Source organism: Peromyscus maniculatus, chromosome 20 (genome assembly GCF_049852395.1).
Source record: "Peromyscus maniculatus bairdii isolate BWxNUB_F1_BW_parent chromosome 20, HU_Pman_BW_mat_3.1, whole genome shotgun sequence".
Lineage (NCBI taxonomy): Eukaryota > Metazoa > Chordata > Mammalia > Rodentia > Cricetidae > Peromyscus > Peromyscus maniculatus.
The window spans coordinates 66,564,326-66,587,870 of NC_134871.1; the positions used below are offsets into that span (position 1 = coordinate 66,564,326).

At 45.5% G+C, this 23,545-nt stretch overlaps 1 protein-coding gene across 4 annotated transcripts in view; it reads right to left on the minus strand.

The window, feature by feature from the left end:
* Slc38a4 (solute carrier family 38 member 4) overlaps positions 1 to 23,545 on the minus strand; it is a 69,853-nt gene that overhangs the window by 12,719 nt on the left and 33,589 nt on the right. For 3 of the 4 annotated variants that reach the window (XM_006974336.4, XM_015993211.3, XM_006974338.3), the window contains exons 2-12: positions 14,097 to 14,334; positions 9,820 to 9,910; positions 9,173 to 9,288; positions 6,462 to 6,535; positions 5,975 to 6,067; positions 3,604 to 3,685; positions 3,435 to 3,517; positions 3,262 to 3,320; positions 2,226 to 2,501; positions 2,020 to 2,099; positions 802 to 902 (exon numbers count right to left, since the gene is read on the minus strand). In XM_006974336.4, coding sequence (XP_006974398.1) covers positions 802 to 902; positions 2,020 to 2,099; positions 2,226 to 2,501; positions 3,262 to 3,320; positions 3,435 to 3,517; positions 3,604 to 3,685; positions 5,975 to 6,067; positions 6,462 to 6,535; positions 9,173 to 9,288; positions 9,820 to 9,910; positions 14,097 to 14,221 — 1,180 coding nt within the window. In that variant the 5' untranslated portion in view covers positions 14,222 to 14,334. Of the gene's footprint in view, positions 1 to 801; positions 903 to 2,019; positions 2,100 to 2,225; positions 2,502 to 3,261; positions 3,321 to 3,434; positions 3,518 to 3,603; positions 3,686 to 5,974; positions 6,068 to 6,461; positions 6,536 to 9,172; positions 9,289 to 9,819; positions 9,911 to 14,096; positions 14,335 to 19,749; positions 20,003 to 22,395; positions 22,572 to 23,545 lie in introns of those variants that run through there. The other variant, XM_076556678.1, reaches the window with a different exon arrangement.

Below are 23,545 nucleotides of genomic sequence, written 5' to 3' on the forward strand. Positions count from 1 at the left end.
TTCTAAGATGCCAGCTTTAACCGACTGGTAGAAAAGAAATCAGGTTCAAACTTGAGGACTATGGGTTTTTGCCATTTGCTTGGCAGCCACTTTTCCCTAAAAAGAGTTTTACTATGTGTCGTTGGATCCATTCTCGTTGTTTCTAGCCTGAGCTGGACTGGAAAACCAGACAAAGAAATATCACTTATACGTAAAGGAAATTAACTTAATTTGAGGGATTTACGATGTGTGCATGTCTAGATATGTATGTGAAGGTGAACATACACATGCACACTTGTATGTATGTAGATGCTAGAGGCTGGTGTTGAGTATCTTCCTTAATGGCTTTCTACCTTATTTTCTGAGGCAGGGTCTCTCACGGACTCACAGCTCACAGATTTTGTTAGCTAGGCTAGCCTACAAGTCCCAGGGATTTTCCTGTCTCCACTTACCCAGTGCTGGGATTGCAATCATGTACTACCATGACTGGATTTGTATATGGGTATGGGGGAATCCAAACTTGGGGTCTCATGCTTGGATGTCAAGCACTTTACCTACTGAGACATCACCCTAGCTGCAATTTGAGAAATTAAAAAAAAAAAAAATCACACATGACTTCACAGATTGCTGGAATCTGTTAGCTGGGTGGATCCAGAGCCCATTTCCTTTGGAAAGTGGCAAGGCTAAATTAGAGCGCTAATCAAGAACGTACCATTTACATATAGACCATGCTACTCACAGAAGGAATGGAAAAGAATTTTATGCATCCAAGTGAATTATCAGTCTAACCACAAAGAGAATGACTGGGACACGGTGACCTACCATAGAAAGTTAGGTAACCAAAGAGAGCAGCAAGCAGGTACATGATGAGCATTCCTGTGATGGAAATGTTGGACACTGTTTGCATCTTTCTCCGGGACCGACTGAGAAGAAAAAGAACACCAAGCTTCATTGTAAAAGCCTCTTTAAGTATAACTTAAAATAAAAATTATGAAACTGGACTTTAGACACAAAGCTTACAACTTATCTAAATTTGTCTCAGAGGGCTAAGAAAGATTTATTTTCATTTCTCTGAAACAGTGTCCCATTAATCTAGTAGTTCCTTTAATGTCAAGGAAGCTTGTCCACAGAAAATTAATGTAATTAACTAATTTAGTTACATTAAATGGCCAGGATCAAACTGGCCCCTATGGCAAAGCTTTTCTACTTCACACTGAGATGAGTTCCATGAAGAAAACAACCTAAGGAATCAGCAAAACCTTGCTACCAAGAGCTCAGACTACTGAGAAAATGTTACATTGTCACATGAAAGTTTCTAGAAACCAGTATAGATAACACTCACCACCCCATCTCCAGGCTTATGGAGTTCATATTGTATGTGATTCACAAAGTAAATCTAAGACCCCAAATAGCTGAAAGTGTTCCAGGAACTTGATGAGGTAAACCAGAACTTACAGGACAAAGTGCCACCACTGTTCAGGTTTAGAAAGTTAAGAATCATTGTCTAACACCCCAGCTGTTAGAATGGGTTCAGACCAAATGAGATGTCAACAACCTCAAAAGCAATTATTAATGAATCACAGAGCCATGCACTGGTAGGACCTAGCCAGTGTCCCCATTGCACACACAAGGCCATCTGCTCCGGTGAACACCTTTAAGACAAGGAACTGACCACAAGCAGCATCAGCTGCTTGGCAAGGCTGCCCTAACTCTTAAGTTTTGGTTCTCATGAGTAATGTCATTTCCGGTTTCAACAAAATCCACATTCAAACCCATACACCTGCCAAAATCAATGCACCCACCATCTCCTCCACCTGTGGGAAATCCTCCCCTGAACCATGATAGATGGACTTGAGAGGAAGCAGAGCCCAGCATGTGGGCTCCTTCAAACCTTGGTGAAACACATGACCAGTGAGTGGCTCGTTATGGCACAAACCATCTCTGCTCAGGAAGCCACAGGAAGTGCCTCCTCATGAAGCATCTTTGAACTGGTGAACATATTTGCAAATCAAACGGGAGTTGCTAAAATGATGGCCTTACTCTTTAAGTTCACTGTAGATGGGAAGGACCTCGGGATGGCACACAAAAGCAAAGGCGAGGATTGGAATCGCATAGGCGGTCTGTAAAACAAACACCGTATGTTTAGAGGTCCAGCGTAGACGGCGACTCCAGAGCATCTCAGTTTACGACATAAAATTCAGAGACCACAGGGCTTGGCCCATGAGGGGTGTGGATCGGTCACTCACCCGGGAATTGAATACAAAGTATTTAGGTTGGCACTTGTCACCGCTGTGGGCCTCGTATTCCACTCCGCTGCTGTGAGGTGGGCCTGTGGCCTGGTTCTCACCCAGCCCTGCAGGGTTCCGGTGAGTGTAATCCATCATGAAGTTCACATCAGTGCTGTCTGAGTTATTGGGTAACATAATCACGTGCATGGGAAGTGTGCTGTTGAACGTCAGATTCCCAACATCGTGATCCAGAACGGGCAGAGGGCAGGGTATTTGAAATTTTTTGTAAATCACCTACAGCCAGTCATTAAAAATTGGAACAACAAAAACAAAAAGAAGTCAAGCTTTGAGGGGGAAACAATGAAATAAAAATGCATCTGTGTGGCTTAGGGGTACAGGTGAGAGAACTCAGTTGAGGGTTTCCTTAGTCTACTGGGCCATGGAGACTGCTTGCCTCTGTCAAAGAAAAGATCTGAACTATGATTGGCAGTACTACATCCTAGTCAATAGCACCAGGCTTTGGTGAGCCCACTCCAGGCCTTTCTGGCTCTTCTATGACAAAGATAATTTCTTCATTCTATCCAAGTATTCATGGCACAAGTCATCAAAAATTCTTTCCTCTTTGGGGGAAAAGATTTACAAATTTTTGCATCTATGATATTTCAAGAAATATCTCCTTGGCTTGAGTTGATTTCTTCTTTAATTCCGCTATGGTCAACCTCCCTTAACGGGTAGAAAGTGGGAGAGAGAATGGCTGATCCATACAGACATGGCCCCAGCCTCTTCACGGCTGCTGTTTCCCCTACCATGGTCCTTTGTCTAAATGTTCACCCAGAGAGCCTGGAACACACCATGTGCTATGACCTTGGCATTCTACTTCAACTGTTTTTAAACTCAGGACTGCCCCTTTCTCATTCCAAATTAGAATACCATAAAAATTGCTTGTGATGTAAGAACTGTTTCACACCAGTGAGGTGCTTGGACAAAACCGGGGGCACTAATGAAATATGACATGCTTGCCAGGCTAAAAGGATGCTGTCAACAGAGCACTTACCACGCTGACAAAAAACACCATGCACGTCAGGGAAAATCCACTGGTGTAGCCAAGGTAACCTAGGAATTAGCAGAAATATTTCGGAAGGTGGCTATAGCATCAGAAAAATAAAAAAGCCTGCCAATTAGAATATGAAGTAAAGATAAATATACTTTCAGTTAGTGAATTAATACCTAAGTTTTTAAGGAGAGAGAGTGGAAGGATAATCCCCACAGACACAAATATGACGAGGTAGTTGCCATTGAGGTACCATTCCCTGGAAGAGAAAGAGAGAGGGCGTTGGGCACAGAAAAGAGAGCAGAATGAGCTGCTTGGTGTTGCAGAGAGAATGCTAAGACATACCCAGTGTTTTCTTCAAGTCCCATGAATGCTCTGATTACTTCAGGTAGCTCGTATTTAATGATGAAGAGGTAGCTGGACATGGCTGAAATGGACAAAGGGGGGGGGGTCAGCTTAGTGGTGGCGTGCACACTCACCCCGTGCAAGCTGTAAGAAGTCAGAGCACTCGGGACATCCATTCATTCTCCTTGGAAAGGTGAGCATCTCATCCCTAAGACAGAACGCGAAGACCCCCCTCACACTCCACAAGGCTTCCCAGCTCTCTTTCAAAGCAGACGTGTGTGTCCTTCCAGTGTGTACACAGGGGCTGCCGCTAACAGTGTCTGTGCTGATTCTTGGTTGATCCGACTTGGGGAATCTAGGGGTCCTACATTTTCATTCTCACAGTTAGGGATCATCATGGCCTGTGTTGTAATAAGAGAAGATGGAGGCCTAAACCAAGATAGCAGAATGATAAGGCAGGTCTCTGGGCACTCCAGTCACTTCGGCTTTCTCCAAGTGACACCTGTCGGATCCTCTGTGGTCTCCCAGAGCAATGACCACTGAAAGTCTTCTAGACTGATAATAGAGTATAAGAGATAACAGCTTCTCCCCCATTTTGTCTGTTAAGGGTTTGGGTTTTTCCCTCTTATTCCAGTTTCTCATTGGTTAAGAAAAATTACAGACGGGGTCAAATTTCACCTGCACTATTTTGAAAACATCATAAAATTTATAAAACCTCTCCCTGTATACATGTCTGTACACATATGTAAACCGCGACAGCTTTGCCTCCAATTGGGGGGATTTGTGCAACTCTCCAGGCCCAAGTCCACTGTCCGGTGCAATTGGATTCGAATTTGTTATTTGACACATGGTCAGGGGTGCAATTAAAGAAGTAAACCTGACAGGGCTGAGGTTGTAGTTCAGGGGGTAGAATGATCGCCTAGCATGCACAGGGATCTGGGTTCTAGTCCCCACACTACCACAACAGGGACAGGCCGGTTTTACAGACACTCAAAGTGTGAGCTACACCCTTCTGGTGTGGTTGTACGAACAGGATCTATGTTGCACACTGAACTCCGACTAGTTTCAAATTAGTCCCTAAGCTTGCGCGGAGGTAAGAATGGCATGGATCACTTCTGACACTATTGAGTTCTGTGGATGCCATCATTTGGTCGTCTGAAAAGTCTTGCCAGAGAACAGGTGTATGTCATATGCTCTCCTGCAGTTTAGGACATCAGGACTGCGAGGAGTTCAATCACATCCAAGATCATATTCTTGCAAAGGGCAGACTTTGAAAAACCACAAGGCCCCTGACTCTGGGTCACAGGCTCTCCTCTATTGTCAGAGCAAGATGGTTTCTCCCATGGCTGCTGTGTCTCCCGTCCACAGGGCTTGGTTAATCTTTACAATGCCCGTGGCCACAGCAGAATCCTACAGAGCGTGAACAGGAGGTGTTTCTGATGAGCTGGCTCGCTGAGGGACGGTTCGATTTGAGACCTCTTAACTCCTGACTCTTGCTTGGTGATGTCACCACCGTTAATGTGTTTGGCCTTTGAAAATTCAGGGTGCTGCAGGCCTGCTCGGGTAATGTCAACATCATCCTGCTAATGTTAAAACATCGGCGGTGAAGGCCAAGTTTTTAGGGGGTTGAAAAATTGAAGTGTTCTAAATGTGGAGCTGCTAATTTAAGAAGTGTAAGTGGTTTCCCTTATGCCAGATCGCTAATCACATGAAATAGCCAGAGTGAGAGCATTTTCTGGGGTGGGAGTGTGCAGCTCGATCTCTCTTAAAGCCACACTGCTTGTGTTTGGCCTGACCCAGAGCCCGCTTTGATCCACCCCTGGAAGCTAGCTGTGGCTGTGCTGACACTTTGAACAGCCATGGATGGCACCATGCACCCATGCATTGGCTCAATGCACCCAGGCCTCTTTATTTCAGTTGTCACAAACTAGAGCAAGCAGGAGGCGATCTCATGAGATGCATGATGGTTGAAATCTCTGGAAAGCCGAAGATTTTTAAATAAATATAGAGAGCGGGTTCTTTAGCAGGCTTAGATGTTTATGGCCCCGATCCAATAAAAGCAAAACAAAACAAAGCACAGACAACAAAAAGCGAACAACAACCAAACAAAGACAACCCCAGTGATTCTGGAGATGTCTACACAAGACTCGAATGTTAGAACATAAAGAAAGACACACTGGGAGCTGTGGGTGGGGCTTAGCGGGACAGCCCATGCGTATTCAAGACCCAGTGGGTTCAGCTGCAGGGGCTTTGGTGAGATTTAAAACCTAGGATACAGTTGTTGGTTTGTTGGCAGAAGTTTCTGTTGTTGTTTATTTTATCGAGCATCCTACAGAAAGTTCAAGCGGTCCATTGCAAGCTCCCCCCTCACCTCCAATATTCTGCATGGTAATAGAGATGAAGGCTCCAATTTTCCCAGGCCATCCAAACGCCTTCTCCCCCAATTTTTCATAAATTAAAGACCCTAGAAGGGAAGATGAAATTGCTGTGTTAGAGGAGCGTTCTCATGTCTCTAGCACTTCCTTACATAACTCTACACTAGAATAGTAAGCATGTGACTAAATAGTATAGAGGCATGATAGAACCAAAGGACAAGACCTCAGAAACCAGTGAGCAATGGCACCACTCTCCAAACAGAAGCAATGGCTCTGTTCACCTGAGCTGTGTGTCACTAGTCACGGCAGCCCACCGACCATTTGCCAAAAATCTTTCCTTCCCCCTATTTGGCTTGAACTTGGGCCAATTGGCTTTCATTCTTGATTCTCACTTTAATGCCCTGCAAGTGGGAGGTTCTTTGATGAGAGTCAAACCAGGAAGATAGCCTCTTGGCTGAAGATGTGGACTCAAAGGGAACGTACCTCCTTCCTTGGCTGTCTTTAACAGAAGGTGAACCGAATAGAGAGACAGTGTCGCCACAGTAAGCAGCATGATTCTGTAACGGGACAGAAAGTGGACAAGTTTCATAACGGGCGAGACATCGTTCTGCTAAACTTTGCAATAATCTACAGCAATAATTCTGCCTCTTCAACCATCAACTTTGCAAAAGTAGATGGATTTGGAGGATTCTGGGAAATTCTTGATTGCCACCCAGCGAGGACTTTCTATATTGCACATGTTTTAGCTACTATCTGAAGTTTCTTACAGCGTGGTGAAATGTATGCATCACAGCCGAGATGCTAATGGGCATGAGACTAACACATCCCATCTACTCACTCAGCATCCAGGTGTGTGTATGGTGCATGTACATCAACAGGTAGCAGTAAAAGGCTGTTTGAGAACCTGACTAAACCTAGGCTTAGACACACTAAGTGTTTTTGATTACTTAAGAAAGGAAGGTGCTTTGCTAGCTGGAGGGTCAGGTACAATATAGAAAGCAGAGGAGGGTGAGCGCAGACGGCAGGAGCATTCCTTGCTTATATTCAAAGGGAATCACATTGATATCAGGACCCTCAACACGACCAAGTGTATGAATGGTTTCTATATGTTAGTACTGATCAACATTTCTCCAATACCAAGAATCAGGGCGTAAAAAGAAGAGCATAGGTAGAGCCAGGCATGGTGGCACACACCTGTAATCCCAACACTTGGGACGCTGAGGCAGAAGGAGCTTAGTACAAGGTCATCCTGGGCTACATAATGACACCTTATCTCAGATGAATTTAAAAAAAAATGAATGTGAATAGCATCGTCTAGATAATGAATGGACAGTACTAACATCTGAAATTTGAAAACGCACCACATCTTCCCACAGCTTGTCTGATAATCCCAGGGAGATCACTGCTGCATGTGTGCGTTCAGACCATGGGTTACTTGCTTACAGCTACTGCAGCCACATGTGTCCCGGTTTCCCAGAAACCCAGTCTTCCTGAACCGTCCAATCAATGGCTGACTCCCCTATGCCGTATGAATGGACCTGCTTTTAAAGAACTACGTAGCTCAGATTATGTAGTTTTGTTCCATGGGAAAAATAATGAGCATTCCTCCATCTTACACCTGTGCTCGCTGTGAGACAGATTCCAAGAGTGAACTCAGTGGAATACTATGTCACTTACAGCCAACTAAGAGAGACAGCCGAACGTCTCTCAGACACACAGAACACACTCTATGGTGTCTGGAGATGTGATGACTCAGGTCAAGGTAACCTGCTTGAAATGAGAGGAAGCCTCCCTTTTAAATGTGGAATGCAATGTTCTCCAGAACGTGACCTATGGCTCCATGGTTGGGGAGAGTGTTCTCTGTTTCTGCTCATCAATGATCTGTGATGATTTCTTAATTATTTTTAATGGCATGAATGATTAATGAGTAGGCAGTCTTTTTTGTCTCAAAGGTTGTATTCATTACAGAAGCATATAGATATGCAAATATAGTGTGAGCCCACTATTCAGATGGTAAGCAGCTAATTGATTTCAAACAATTTACTGAAGTTGGTAGAAAAACCCGTTCAGCTAAAGACTATGATACATAAAATAGTTCATTTGACACAAGATAAATATTTATAGTTCTGATCCTTAGTCCTTAAATAGCTATGTGATTAGCAAATCATAGGGGATGGCAGAACCCAAACAGCATATTTAAAGCGTAAGTGTTGCGTTCTTAGACGGTTAGCTGTCTAGCTTTGTGTTTGGGACCAGACTCCATGTTCATATGACTCCTAATGTGCAACTTCATGCTCGTGCAGATACTGATAAGCGTGTCTTGGAAAACACCAAACTGCGTGTAACCATGCCAACGTCTGTGGTTGTCCATCACAGGCCCCTATGCAGCCATCCTATTGGTCAGGGCTGCTCTCAGGCAGCCTTGGACCAAGTGTGGAGAAAGCACAGAGGTTTAGAAATAAGCTTCAGGCACCCACACATATCCTCCATGCCAGGCACTGGGTTAGGGTTTAGGAAAGGGTGTGTGGGAAGACATGGGGCCAGTTCTCTGGGTCTTTTAGTCTAGCAAAGGAGCCAGACACACACACAAGTGTGGGACAGTGGAAGCACATGTCCTAGACACTGGCCTCTGTCACAGAGGTCAGAGAAGGTAGCACCGAGGTTAAGCTGAACAGAGGCAGAAGTGAACTAAATGAAGAAGAAAGGAAAGAAGGCCCCGAGGCCGTATGCAAAGGCCAGTGCATTGGTGTCTGGTGCCCAGAGACACAAGGTCTAGGACTGGGGTGTGCAGAGCTCTTAGATGACACGAGGCTTTTTTTCCCTAAGATTTATTCAAGAATTTGATTTGCTTTAGGGAGAAATATTTCTGATTACTGAACAGTACATTATGTTATTTTGAGCATCAAGTGATGAGCTATTCTGGGAAGCGGTTTCTTCATCCTGTGGACGGATGGGCTGCACTAACATCTTGGTGGCTGGATACATACACACTCTGCCACTTGATTAAAGATGGCCGAATGAGCAAGTGCCACGATTAGACCCCACCAGCTATAATCCCTTGGGTGGCAGAGCGCTGTATAAAGGCAAGAGCGAGTTACTAGTACTTTCTTGGATTACTCTCATTCACAACTTGCATCAGGTTGTCGAGTTATGTCCAGGCTCGGCACTCGACACAGACATGTGTGTTCACTTACATGAAAAGGACGATCCCTGTGTTGGCCATGGCATAGGACAAGCCCAAAATCCCACTGCCCATGATGGCATTGCTCAGGTTGAAGGAGGACATGCCGAAGGAAGTCGTTCCGGGGTGCTTGAAGAAAAGAAGTGTGGTATGAGCAAACATTTGCTAAAGGACCAGTCTTTCCTTGGTTATTCTCCTCACATTATGTCTCCTGGAAGAGACTGTATTCCCCAAACGGAAGAGTAAGATAGCATCGTAGTGAGAAAAAGCCATCAATGACTCAGAGAGTCAGAAAGAACATTTAATTTTGAATGGAATGCAAGTCTCGGCTTCAGCATAGGTCGCAGGAAAAATTAAAAATACAGATGAGCAGTAAAAAAAGAAGGGAAAACAATGAATGGCTGCAGATTACACTTGGGTTAGGATGATTTCTCAAAAAAAAAAAAAAACAAAACAAAACAAATAAATTTCATAAATGATTCATGCAGCCATATGGCAAACGGGGAAAAAAACAAGCCTTTATTCCAGTAAGGGCCTGAATAAACAGAGAATGTGCTGATGAAGACTTGGAAAATTTCAATCACACTGTTTTCCCACCGACACCGCTCTAGATCAGACACCTTTCTGCCTGTTTACCTCCCGAAAGCAGCCATCACTTACATGTTCATCCCCGTAATCGGCCAGCTTCTTCTTCCCCAAAAATCCATTTGTCAGGAACTTCTGACTCTCAGCATCTTCGTTAGCAAATTGACTGGAGGACCAGAGGAAAGGAAAGCCGGGAAAAAAAAAAATCTCAGTAAATGCTCTGACTTGTGTTTGAGTGCAGGGTGGTCTAACGAATGAATCGTGTCAGGGAAGACAATGTCCAAAGCGCTCTTTCCATCTTCCCTCCTACTAGTGTTCCCTCCAGACCAACCACTGAACTCCCGATGAACAGTTCTGGGGAAGCACACTGTGTTATAAGGAAGGAAATGTAATATGTTCAGCTGAAAACCATGTACACTAATTCTCCGCCCCCCCCAGCCCCACACTGACTATGCAAGAAAGAGATGGACTGAGCTTAGTTTTGCCCCCTTACGAGCCCTTCCAAGGACAGGGTGCAGAGCCACAGTCCTGAGATTTTTAAAACTACCGTCATGCCATGATGAGATGATGCTCTTACTATTGTTTATTGATTTTTTTTTTAGTTGTGAGCCTAGCCTTTAACGGCTGAGCCATCTCTCCAGCCCTGATTTTTTTTAATGGTGCTAAAGATGAACCCTCTGTGAGGCCAGGGCTCTCTATAGCCACACCCCGCTCTAATTTCACGGATGTAACAAATACCCTCAGGCACTCCTTTCATCTGATGCCCCAGATATTCCTGTGGGAGGAGCTTCCGAAGTCCTTCTTAAAGGCAAGGTGACTGCAGTCAGGAAGGGAGGGAGCATGTCCACCTGCCAGACTCCACCTGTGGCCCTTCCGGGCACCACACAGTCCCAACAGGACTCCAAAGCTGCCTCCTCCTGCTTATCGGAAAATAGGTGCATAGTAACTCTGGCTGTATTTGGTTACGTGTGCGTGTGTGTGTGTGTGTGTGTGTGTGTGTGTGTGTGTGTGTGTGCTCGCATTACTCTGAAAATGTATTTTGGTTATTCTTGGATAACAGGTAAAACTGAGAAAGTTATTAATGAAACCCAGTGAACTGGCAGAAAAGTTGAGAGAGAAAGTAGACTTTAAAGAGGCAAGAACTGCTGGGCAGTGATGGCGCACGCCTTTGATCCCAGCACGTAGGAGGCAGAGGCAGGTGGATCTCTGAGTTCTAGGCTAGCCTGGTCTACAGAGTGAGTTCCAGGACAGTCAGAGCTACACAGAGAAACCTTGTCTTGAATAACTAAGTGAATGACTGACTGACTGACTGAGGCGTGATCCACAAGGCTCATTGTGCTTACGGTCTGCCTGGGCACAGGCTGGAGGCTGCACGAGCTCACCGATGCCACTCCTTCCTGTGCTGGTCAGCTCCAGCAGCCACATGCCAGGAGCTGTGACGCTATGGCCAGGGGGGCCAGTCTCACTTCCAAGAGGCCTGACCAGCAAGGCCAGCTCTACCGTTATAGTTCTCCCTATAAAAAGACAGCGCAAGCCTTCGTGGCTCTACTACATGCTCAGTTCTGCCTGTTTCTGGAAAGGCCTTCCTAGCTGGTACTTTGTGGTTTTGAAGGCATTTCTCACATTCCAGAGTAAAACCAAACAGTTGGAGAATGGTTTAGGAAGACAGCCCTTAAAAATAAAATGAAAACCAAATTGCTCCAGGAGAGCCTTACAAATTGCCTTTTATTTTTTTGAGATTTATTTATTTATTATGTATACAGTGCTCTGTCTGCATGTATGACTGCAGGCCAGAAGAGGGCACTAGATCTAGTTACAGACGGTTGTGAGCCACCATGTGGTTTCTGGGAATCGAACTCAGGACCTCTGGAAGAGCAGTCAGTGCTCTTAACCTCTGAGCCATCTCTCCAGCCCCCAAAATGCCTTTTGTAATAGGAGCTAATCCTGAAAATACACTGACAGGGAAGAGGCACAGCAAATGATCTGGGGAAGAGACACTGTAAGATGACTCTCGGACACTAGAGTACAAGTACATCTCCAATACAAGAGACACACACGGTGTCAATACAAGTACATCTCCAACACAACAGACACCCATACGGTGTCAATACAAGTACATTTCCAATACAACAGACACACACACACGGTGTCTATATAAGTACATCTCAAACACAACAGACACCCATACGGTGTCAATACAAGTACATTTCCAATACAACACACACACACACACACACACACATAAGGTGTCTATACAAGTACATCTCCAACACAACAAACACCTACACAGTGTCAATACAAGTATATCTCCAACACAACAGCACACTCACACAGTGTCTACACAAGTACATCTCCAACACAACAGACACACCCACACAATACAACAGACACACACACGGTGTCTACACAAGTACACCTCCAATACAACAGCCCACTCACAAAGCTTTCCGTATGTTTCTAGGAACCACAGAGCAATAGTCCTGAGTGTACACGCTCTGCCTCCTGTTTCTCACATGAAACGTGGTGCCCTTGGCTGCGGCTTTCTTCTGTGTTCATGTCCGCCGACTACCTTTCTGTGGTTTAACAATCCGTGTTTAATACACTAACTGTGTAGGGAGCTGGTACATGATGCTTACAGTTGGAACCTGAGATGATAGGTTAAAATAGGACAAAGGACAATAAAAACAAGTGTGTCGCCAGGCGGTGGTGGCGCACGCCTTTAATCCCAGCACTCGGGAGGCAGAGCCAGTCGGATCTCTGTGAGTTCGAGGCCAGCCTGGGCTACAGAGTGAGTTCCAGGAAAGGCTCCAAAGCTACACAGAGAAACTCTTGTCTCAAAAGAACCAAAAACCAAAACCAAAACAAAAAACAAGTGTTTCTTCCAGTACAATTTAACCTGCAGTGTGTCCAACATGCTAATTTTATTTTCCTCAGCAAATTAAAATCTCCATCCCATGAGTGGTTTTTAAAACCTAGAATTTGAAAGTTAAGTATATGACTTATTTCTGAGGCATTTGCAATGCTCTTCTTTTGGCCTAAGATGAGATGCAAACACAGAACAGACTGAGATTGTACAAAATATGTGAGAAATGCCCTCAGCATGTTAAATATTTTAACATCAGGCGCAACATCTACTGAAAACATAAGGAGAATGACCTCAAGCAAAGGCTACAGTATGTTGAATTAAAAAAAAAATGAACAACTACAGATTCATTCTAAACCAAAGACGAACAAAACCCATCCATTAAAATGACATCTTATGCATGAGCTCACAGTTAGAAAGTATGTCACTGTGAGTAGCTAGGACAATGTGAAGCTGAGCAGCAGCATCCACTGTGGACTCTAGGGCTGTTTTTGGGACTGGATCCCCTTCAGCTTATCTCACTCCCACCACCGCCCCCCGCCACAGCACTCACACCTGTGCGTGTTCCCTTCAGAATTAAAAGCGCCTCACATTTAGGCCAGCATACCGAGAGCCACAATGTAGAGAAAAAGAACACAGAATTGCGGACACATCGCCCTACATCCCGAACAGTTACTTCTACCCTGGAAAAGCCGGCATTAGTCCACTAGTCCACCCTTGGATGGGAGCGCAAATGAAGATTAATCTCCCCCTAAGCCGAGCAACCACTCTGCAGACGCCAGGGCCCCCCAGGGCCCTGTGTTCTACCACATTCAGGAGCCACTGAGTTTAGCAGAATCTGCCTCGATTTACCCCTTTCTAGTTCAACAATCCTAAACCTCACTGCACCAGGACCATCCACAGGAAGAGCATTGTTCCCTCCTGACTGCCCTTCCCGGACAGGGGGAAGGAGCTGACAACGACGTCCTTATTAGAAATGAGGCAGGTGAGCTGCACAGGTTAGTGCAGTTGATAGATGAACAGAATGACCTGAAACTCAGATGGACGGTTTAACAGGCTGAGAATATGCCATATATTTTAATGTGTGACCCCATGATAGTCTGTGAATGATATTACTCAGATATGCTTTTGGAGGAGAAAAAAAAAAAAAGCCCAAAGCCAACCAAACAACAACAAAACCCTCTGGAGTCACACAACATTGAAAGCATAGTCAAAGGAAGAAGAATCTGGGGGAGGGTCCCCCCAGAAGGGAAACAGAACCACAGGCTAATGTCGGTGAGATGTGGGTTACATTAGCAATGGAGACAAGGACATTGCATCTTCATTTTCCAATCAGTCACATGAAGGACCAGAGAGTTGGTGTGTTAACATCAACATTGTTATCTCACATTTATCCATGATCAATCCAACCATTCCGCTAAGACCCTGGCTCTCCAAGCCCGTGGCCTGTCTCGTCTGTCCACAGAGCCGGGCCGCTTCGCATCCCTACCTGCTCATGGCTGCCTTTTCAGGGCTTCCCATCCTCGTGTAGCTGTCTTGAATACTTTCTCCGCCGCTGCTGCTCTCCCCGTCGTCAGGCTCAATGTTGACGTTGCTCAGCTCCACGGGGTCCATGTGACCTTGTCAGCGCTTTCCTGTCCACACAAGAGCTTCTTCAGTGTAAATAATACACAGCACCTTCAGCTTAAGGCTCTTCCACTTCGAGTTGACGTTCAGAACACCCTGTTCTGGAAACAGAGCACAAAACACACCGTTATAATTGGCTTTGAGTTGGATCGATGAATCTGAATCCCCTTTGTGGGCGCTTCCGTAAAACACAGAAAGGAATGAAGTTCTTAGAAACCTCGTGAAAAGTATGCCCTGACAGTTTCCCTCACCTAATACAAAAAGAAAAGGAAGAAAAGAAACAAAGAATGAAAGAAAGAAGGGAGAGAGGGAGGGAAGGAAGGAAAAGAAAAGAACATGGTGGGTATTTTGTAACTCACCATGGGAATAAATTAAAAAAAAAAAAATCCCACAGTGTGGCAGACAGTCATCAGGAAGAGTTAGGTCTTTGTAAGCAGACTGTATGCTTTTTTAAAACAGAGGGGAGGGGGAAAAGTAAATTATTGACAAAGGAAAATCTGCCAAGTAACTCACGGGCTGTAACTAGAAAGAACATTGATGCCTTCATGCTTTAACTGAGCATGAAGGAGTTCAAGCCACCAAAGCGCTTGATAAGATGTAGCCCTGGGCAGGACTGAGCCTAGAAAGCCATGTTCTAGGCACCTGGAATGCAGGCCACAGTGGAAACTACTAAGAAAATAAACACACGGGTTTACCTTTGAATCAGCGTTACACATCATTTATAACAAATTCAAATGTATGTTAATTACAAAGAGATGCGTCTTTTATACTGTGCTCTGTCTTTAAGTCATTGGGTCCAAGCACAACTTGTTTGGACTTTGTTCTCCTCAACTGTGAAGTGATGAGGAGGGACTGGCTGGATGTGCCTTTTCTAAAAATACCACAAACCATCCTGTGTTATTGATGGGAATTTTCTGAAAAGCTCACAGTTAGAGGCATCCAGGTGCTGTTAAGCCCGTATACTCACAGAAATACGGCTGTACTCGAAGGGAGTGATTCTAATACGAGACTTGCCCGTCTGCTAAGCCCATACTGAGCAGGCATACAACCATGAAAATTGCTCCAGAACTCAAAAAGCCACAAATTCTGCGAAACATGAAGCCTGCCCAGGAGAATGCCCCCACCAATCCCAGAAGCCTATCTGGAAGGCAGTTCACACACTTGAGCTTAAGACCCCCAAATTATGAAGTTCAAAACACACGTGGAAACACACTAATATGAATGTCGGTAAGGCACAAAAAAGGACGAGATTCCCAAGTCACGGAGCAATATAAAATAGGCTTTAAAAAAAAAAGATTTATTTATTATGTATACAGTGTTCTGCCTGCCTGCATGCCTGCATGCCAGAAGAGGGCACCAGATCTCATTACAGATGGTTGTGAGCCACCATGTGGTTGCTGGGAATTGAACTCAGGACCTCTGGAAGAGCAGTCAGTGCTCTTAACCTCTGAGCCATCTCTCCAGCCCCATGGTCCCAGAATTTCAAAGAAGACATGCATTTCCAGTCAGAGGGGTGAAACAAATCCTTTATTAATACAAGACAGAGTAAGTGCGTCAGATAGAGTCAAGAGAAGACACATACGGGGCACAGAAAGGAGAAATGTAGATGCTTAGAAAGCAACAGACAAACAGAAACTGCGCACGGTGGGTCCCTTTGCCCGTCACAGCTGCCCAGTCTCGCTTCCAGACCGGAGCTACTGAGCAGTTTCTGCTTCCGTTCCTCAGAGCGGCCACTCTAAACTTAAGTCAACCGTGCATGGGTGGCGATGATGAGGTAGTGGGTGGGCTTTCTTCTACCCCCATTCTCAGTTCCGTCAGGTAAAGAAACGTGGTTACCGTGTGGAGACCCGTTTCACCCTGCTCTACAGAACTACTAAATCTGTCCCGATTTACCTACAGATTGCTTCCACACAGGACCAATCGCGGCCATGTACCGCCTTTCCCGTTGTGAGGATGGCATTGCCTGAGAAACCCAAGTGGTGCATTTGACTACGTGACCCTACATGACCAGGATTTTGAAAGCAAGGTTCCCGCCCTTTCTTCCTTTATGAACGGCCTCATCCTCCGAACTCAGCTCGTCCCTTCATCAATTCAGGTTGCATTGTGCTGCAATACCGCCTGGAGTTGCTGTTCTCATGCCGTGTGCCTTCGTTCATAACAGGACTTCCGAGCTGTTTTTCATGCTGGAAAACAACTTTGTTTTGCTTTCACACGTCCTTGCGCGAATTCCAGATTCAGACGCATTTTCCCTCTGGGTGTTGAAGACCTTTCTCCCTCCACCCCAGCCCTCTACTGGCTAGTTCGTTTCTCGTGTCTTTGTAGCTAACATTATTTGCTGATTGATTTAAAGGTTTTTCTTCTTACACTGATCTGAATTTTCACCAGTGCCAGAGTTAGCTCCACACACCAGGGAGCAGGGACCTCGCATAAGGGATTGTGTGTCCCCGTCCCCCCCTCCCCCGCCCCCATCAGATTGGCCTATGAGCAAATCTGTGAGGGATTTTCTTAATTGTTAACCTCTGTGGGGAGGGGGGCAGCCCACTGTGGGTGGTGTAACCCCTAGAGCCTAGGTTGAATCAGCAAGGTAACTGAGCAAGCCAGTAACCAGGATTCCTCCATGTTTTCAGCTTAAGCTCCTGCCTCGGTTTCCCTCCATGATGGACTTTAACCTGCTGAAATCAAATCTTTCCTCCCCATGTCGGTGCTTTATCACAGCAACAAAAAACCAAACTAAAACAATCAGTGTGGAATTAGATGTGGGTAGCTTTTAAAATCCCTGGTATTCAGCACACAGAGGGCCAGTTCAATCCCAAGACATGTAGCTTTCTTCAGGACAGAAACACATTTTTTTCTGCCATTATCTAAAGCCGTCTTTTCTCCGCCCCTATGTTTATCCAAAGCCTGCATCGCAGGCCTCTTGGTCCAGATTGCTCAACTTCTCCCTTTGCAGATAGATCCTTGTTTATGGCGTTACAATGTTTCTGACTTGAAATGACGCAATACCCACCTGCCCTCAGGAGAAAGTGTACTTTGAAATTGGATCTTTTCTTGGGCTGTGTACCACTCCTGTGAGACACTAGGAGGCGGCAGTGAGCTCCAGGTCCCAGTCGGCCAGCGAGGATGAGTGTGAAAACAGCCAATTCTCCAGTTTGCTGTGTGCATAATAAACTGTTGTGCTTGGACAGTGAGGTCTTGAATGTCCCTCCAGGGCCCATGTGTGGAAGGCTTGGCTGTCAGTCTGTAACACCGGAAGCTGGCTTTTGAAGGACCTGCTCCTCCCGTGTTTGTTTGCTTTGGGCACAGCAGAGATAAACAAGTCTCCTCTGCCATGTGCCGCGTGTAAACCGCACTCCCACAGGTCCAGAATAAGAAGGCCATGCAATGAAAGCCCTGATCTCTGAGCCCAAATACCCGCTTTCCCCTTTAACCTCATTACCTCCAATGTTCTGTCACAGTAACAGGAAGCTGACTTGTATAGTAGGTGAGACGTACTAAATACATCTTCACCTGAGGATATTTTCAACTTCAAATTCATTAATCAAGCTATCGCTCCATTGTCCATCTATGTCTCCCATGTCTTTATCCTACTGGTCCACACTCAGGTATAATTTCCCAAACAATGAACATGACTTTTATGTCTCTCTTTTATTTTCAACCTAGCTAACAATTCAGTGTTTTCCTCAGGCAGGTTCAGTCTCCCACGTTCGCTCTCTGCTCTGGACTCTTCCAGACGCCCCTGCACCCGACGTAGAAAGCGGGGCTTTCAGCCACAGACGTATCAAGTGAGGACATGACCTCACAAGCTATGGTTGAGGGGGAGGTTTTTATTGTAGATCTGAGGGAGAGAACAGCCAAGGGGCATGTGAAAGAGTCCAGAGCAGGAAGAGAAAGGAGGAGACTAAACATGACCATGGGGTTGGGGGAGTTGGGGGGGGCAGGGGGGAAGAGTGAGAGAGGAAGAGAAACAGAGGAAGAAAAGAGAGGACCAGGAGAGAGGGGGGCCAAGGGAGCGCATGGCCAAAATGGCAGGATTATATAGGAATGAGGAGCTGGGGGAAAGGAAGTCTGAGCTGGAGAAGTGTAGGGTAGGGAGGGGGCAGGGTGAGAAGATTCAGGATGGCAGCCTGGCAACATGGCCCCTGTAACAGAAATGTGTGATGGTGAGAGAGGCCAGCATGCACTTTGGTTTGCTAATAGGCACCACAGTTAACCGGGTGTCCCTAGTTTTTCTGGACCTGACGAGACATGCTTTTAATTTCCACTGATAATTTTCCCCCCTCTTCCTCATTCTTCGGGTCTTCTTTTTGCTGTTTGATTTCATGGACATAATATTTTCCAAACTCTTCCTAACGCCATTGAATGGGCATCTTCGGGACTTGGTCAGGTAGCTGGTCTTCAGGTTCTCGGGCGCTGCGGGCTTGCTTCAAGGCTGCCTGTGCCTTTGCTGGCCTTTCTGAATAGCAGCTCCTCTGCAGCGTGTATGTGGGGGGACCCTGAGCGGGGAAGAAACACCCTGCAGGACCCACTCGTAGGTACAGCTGCCCCTGGGGTTGGGGCTTCCGTTCCTACCTGGTAGAATCTTTCTCTGTTGTCAGGGGCCAAGCGCTCAACAGAGAGTCCTTTGCAGGTCTGCCTTATGGACTAGATTACAGAATTAAAAAATTGGCAGGCCACCATTTTCCTAAGCCAATACCATTTCTAACTATATTCTAGATCCTGATATACACCCACAAGGGAAGTGCAGTTCTCAACCTTTACCAAACAGGCTTCTTTTTGCAGCAAATGGAGGCTACTGCAGAGATCCACCGCTGGTCAAAATGTAGAGAATTGGTGACCACGGGACACACAGTCCAAACCGGGGCATCTACAATGCAAACCCTAGATGCTGAGGTTCAAGGAATATCACTGAAGAAGGGGAGGAAAGACTGTAAGAGCCAGAGAGCCAGGACTCCTGTGTCTTCTAGACACACCAGGGAAAGTGCACCCACGAAATCTCAACAGCAGGCTCGCCTAAACAAGACCCACATAATGACCACACCAGATGACATGCCATCTCAGATAGCAGAAATGTCACAAGCCTGCCCACAGAGGAAGAGCTACCAGCCATCAGTGGCTGCTGGGAGGGAGAATCAGTCTTCTCCAAGGAAAAGCCCTTAACATATTATGTTCATTCAAGCAATACTAAATGGGCTCAGCAGGTTTATATTTAAAAAATAAATGTCTGTATTTATGTGTAACAGTTATAACTATAGAAGAGGTCATGAACTTGAGAAAGAGAGGGTCACAGGAGAAATTAGACCAGCGAGGGGGGAAGAAATGATATAACTATAGTACTCATATATGAAATTCTCCGAAAAGGGTACATTTTAAAAAATGGCGGCCCAAGCAGACTACAGTGCCCCAAGTGAGGTTCCTTGCTGAACACTGTCCCTGGTCACCTGTGACCTAGGCTCCTCTTTGAAGATGTTGACATGACTTGGTGTTGCAGCAGAGCACCCTCTAGAAAAAGCACTTACCCCGAGGCTCCGATTTCCCAATTCTATCTCCTTCCGGGTTTCCTTGAGTTCTTCAAAGCTGCCACCGGTTGATGATATCACTAGCTACCACTTGTCACTCTGCCCATGGGCTTGCCTTTTACAATGTTTTTTTGCTTTTGTTTTTTAAAATCTCACTGCTTGATTCTTTTAGCTGTGAAATTAATGGAGCTAAGGGATAGCCAGAAAGCTGGTAAGACATTGTCCTTCAAAGAGAGTATCCACAAATATGTTTCTGGAAAAAAAAAATTAGTATTTGAATCAACAGAGCCAGTATAGAAGGCATTCCGCCAGTGAGGCCTGTGAGCCTGAACCAGTACCCCAAGAATCTGAACAGAAGAAAAAGGTGGGGGAGGGCAAACTCACTTCCCCTCCTTAACCTGGCCACCCACTATGTTTCTGGTTCACAGGCCTTCACACCCAGGGCTGATGCAGATAGCTGCCTGGCTCTGAGGCCTGCAGCCTCAGAATCCTTTATTCAACTAGGCTTCCTAGTTCTTTCACTTATAGATGACGGAGTGTGGAACCTGTGAAGTCCTCATTATCACATGAGCCAATTCCCATAATATATTGTGACCACATCTATCAACTATTTGGTTATCTACTGCTCACCGCCCACTTGTCCTGTGTCCTTGACTTTTAATACATACACAGAAGATTTTCAAGCCACCTCTCTTTGCCCAGGCTTCACCTCCAAGTTGTGCTTCCACGTGACCGGAGGCCTGACACCTGCATATCTCACCATTTAAATTCCATATGCCTAAAAATCTTCCTCCTCATCTACCGCAAGTCACGCTAAGCATGTTGCCACATGGTGCAACTATATGAACCAGAAGCAGGAGTCTACTCTCGAGACTTCCAGTCCTTTATAAAGTCTAGATGATTTTAAAAGCAACTCAGGTTTTCCTCTAACTGGTCTACCTCGTCCCATCTCTTCCATCCTCACTTGTCCAAGGAGACATGTCCTAACTGAGCTTGAACCTGCTCTTGCCTGCCTCCCCCCTAGCCATTCCCCGAACACACAAAGGCAGAGTTGTTGCAGGCCGCAGGAATATATCCTAAGAACTCAGCTGGTTATGGCAAAGTCACTACCTGGAGGGATCATGGAATTCCTCCAGAGGAAGCCAAATCCCAAGGAGTTTTTGGTGTTACTTGGCTTGTTATATATCAGCTGTCTTCTGTTATGAAAATCATGTGTGCCTTCATAGTTTTCCCAATTGACTTTTCCCTAAGAAGGACTAACAGTGTGGACTGATCACTCTCTGGACATACACATTCCAGGTATTTGGAGAACAGCCTCAGGAAAGGCTTTCTCTGGAATCAGATTATCTCCCTTAGCCACTTTCAAGGACTACAGGAAACACCACCCAGGTGGGTGCCCAACTTCCAAGGACTAACAATGATAACAGCCCACCTGAAAGTCTCCTGACTTAAATTCCACAAGGAGACACCGCCCAGGGGGGTGCCCAACTTCCAAGGACTAACAATGGTAACCGCCCACATGCAAGTCTCCTGACTTAAGGTAAATTCCACAAGGGGACACTGCCTAGGAGAGGTGGATGTTAAGTAATAACTTTACACAATTTAGCTCGGACCCTCCCTTTATATACCAGGACTTCCAGGGCATAGAGAGGAGAAGAGAAAAGAGAATGGAAGAACTAGATGGGTAAGAACTTGAGAGGAACGAACTGAGATGGGGAAGAACTAGATTGAAGGGCTGGAAGAGAGGACTAGAGGAACGAGATGGAAGATGAGGAAGAGCCAGATGGGGAAGAACAAGATGAGGAAGAACCAGATGAGAGAGAAGGAGACGGGAGAGGAGCTGATAGGGGGAAAGAACTAGATAGATGAGAACCTAGAAGAGACAGAACTAGATGAAGGAATTAAGATAGAACCTAGAGGGGACAGTAGATAAATATAGAGAGAAATCAGGCAAGAAAGGAGCTAGACATGAGAACAGAACTGAAGCTGTGTATAAAGGATGTTATGCCAGAGGAATTAAAGCAAGTGGACAATAGAGCTCTGTGTGCTGAGATTCTATATCCTGAAAATAGTCCACGCCGTTAGTAGTTCTCTCTTCTGAGTCCCTGGGATGTATAATATTAAGGCTGGTCCCTCAAATATTATACAAGACAGAGTGAACTTCTAGAGTTCGTCATATCCTCCCTCCGCTGAACGCCTGTTAATGCCGTCCACGTTCTCACAAGCCTAATGCGGCACTACGGTTGACCTGGTCTGTCTCTCCAGTCCCTGGTTTTCTCTCGTCCTGCATTCTCCCCGTCAATTAGCCATAGCTACACTAGTCTATAGTGTGAGGAACGTACTGAATTCTCCGTTACCTTAGACCAGCTGCATCTTCCAGTCACAGGGGCCAAAATGGCCTTTTCCTCCTCGACCCCATCTCTTACTCAGCTTTCCCGTCTACAGAATGGCAAGAAGTTCTATCACATGGTCCAACTTGGTCTGAGAATCAGGGAAGGCTCCTCTGTGGAAGCTCATGGCTGAGACCTTTGCCCACAGTCCAGGAGTCTCGGCTAAAGTTCATTTCACCTTATTACATCATTCACCTAAAACCACGCTAATCTTGAGATCGAAACCAGAAGATACCAAACCTCACGCAGTACCTACTCTGTGTGTACAGCAAGCGGGGTCCATTTGAAGGCGCTGTAGACATCACCCCAGGTGATCCTCACAGCAGCCCTCTGAGGTGGGTACCAATCTTGCTCTAGTTGCCTATACAGATGAGGAAGGGACATACATGCTGAGTGGCCTTCACGCTATTGCTCTGACTGCCACAGAGAACTAAAGCCTGGATGGGGAACAGGAACTCCAGCTTTGGTATAGGTATGGTATAAATCTTGGCCACATTACCTGACTGAAGGCTTCTAACCAATGACTTCCCGATTCTGGAAAAATGGGAGTCATATCATTTACCACAAAACCAGCATCATCAGAGTTTAAGTATGATAATGTAGGTCAAAGGTTAGCGTGTAGGAGGTCCTCGATAAACTCGAATTCCTTTCCTTCTTCCAGTAATCAGATTCCCATCACCGTCTTTGCCTGCATTTGAACATACATGCTAACATGTATACTTTACCTTAGACACCCTGAAAGAGGGCCTTATGTTTTCAGAACTCTTGCAAGCCTTGTAAGCAAGGTGGGAAAAGAACTTTTTGTTTACAGTGCTTTTTACTATGTATAAAACACCTTTTAATTCTCTTTGGAGAGTGATATACCCCACATAATAGTTTGAGTCCTTAGCTTCCGATCCTGATTTTGGTCATCACCAAGGAGTATTCACAAAATGTGTAGCCCATTTTCATCTCTGAATACCTGATTACTGATCTAGTTTAAAGGTCTACCAGTGACCAAGCACAATTCCAACAGCATCAGAACACTGTGGCACACGGAATACTTCAAATCAATTGCTTGGAGCACAGAGTAAGCATCTAGAAGGATCCTGGTCACATCATCACTGCCCAAGTGTAACCTCATATTAAGTCACATAACTAGACTTCAGCATGAAAGTGTTTCACAGTGGCATTCATTCATTCATTCATTCATTCAATAAATGTGGAGAATGAAATACAAACCAGAAACTTTGGAAGTCACAGAGACTGACTTAGACAGAGCCCTGAACTCAAGGCACACAGTCTACTAAAGAAAAGAGATTGGAAACAGAAAACTTATATATAGCACAGTGACCATCACTGCTATTTTTCTCTGACTAAATATTTACTGACCTAATCAGCACACTGAGGCATGAGTAAGAGAAAAG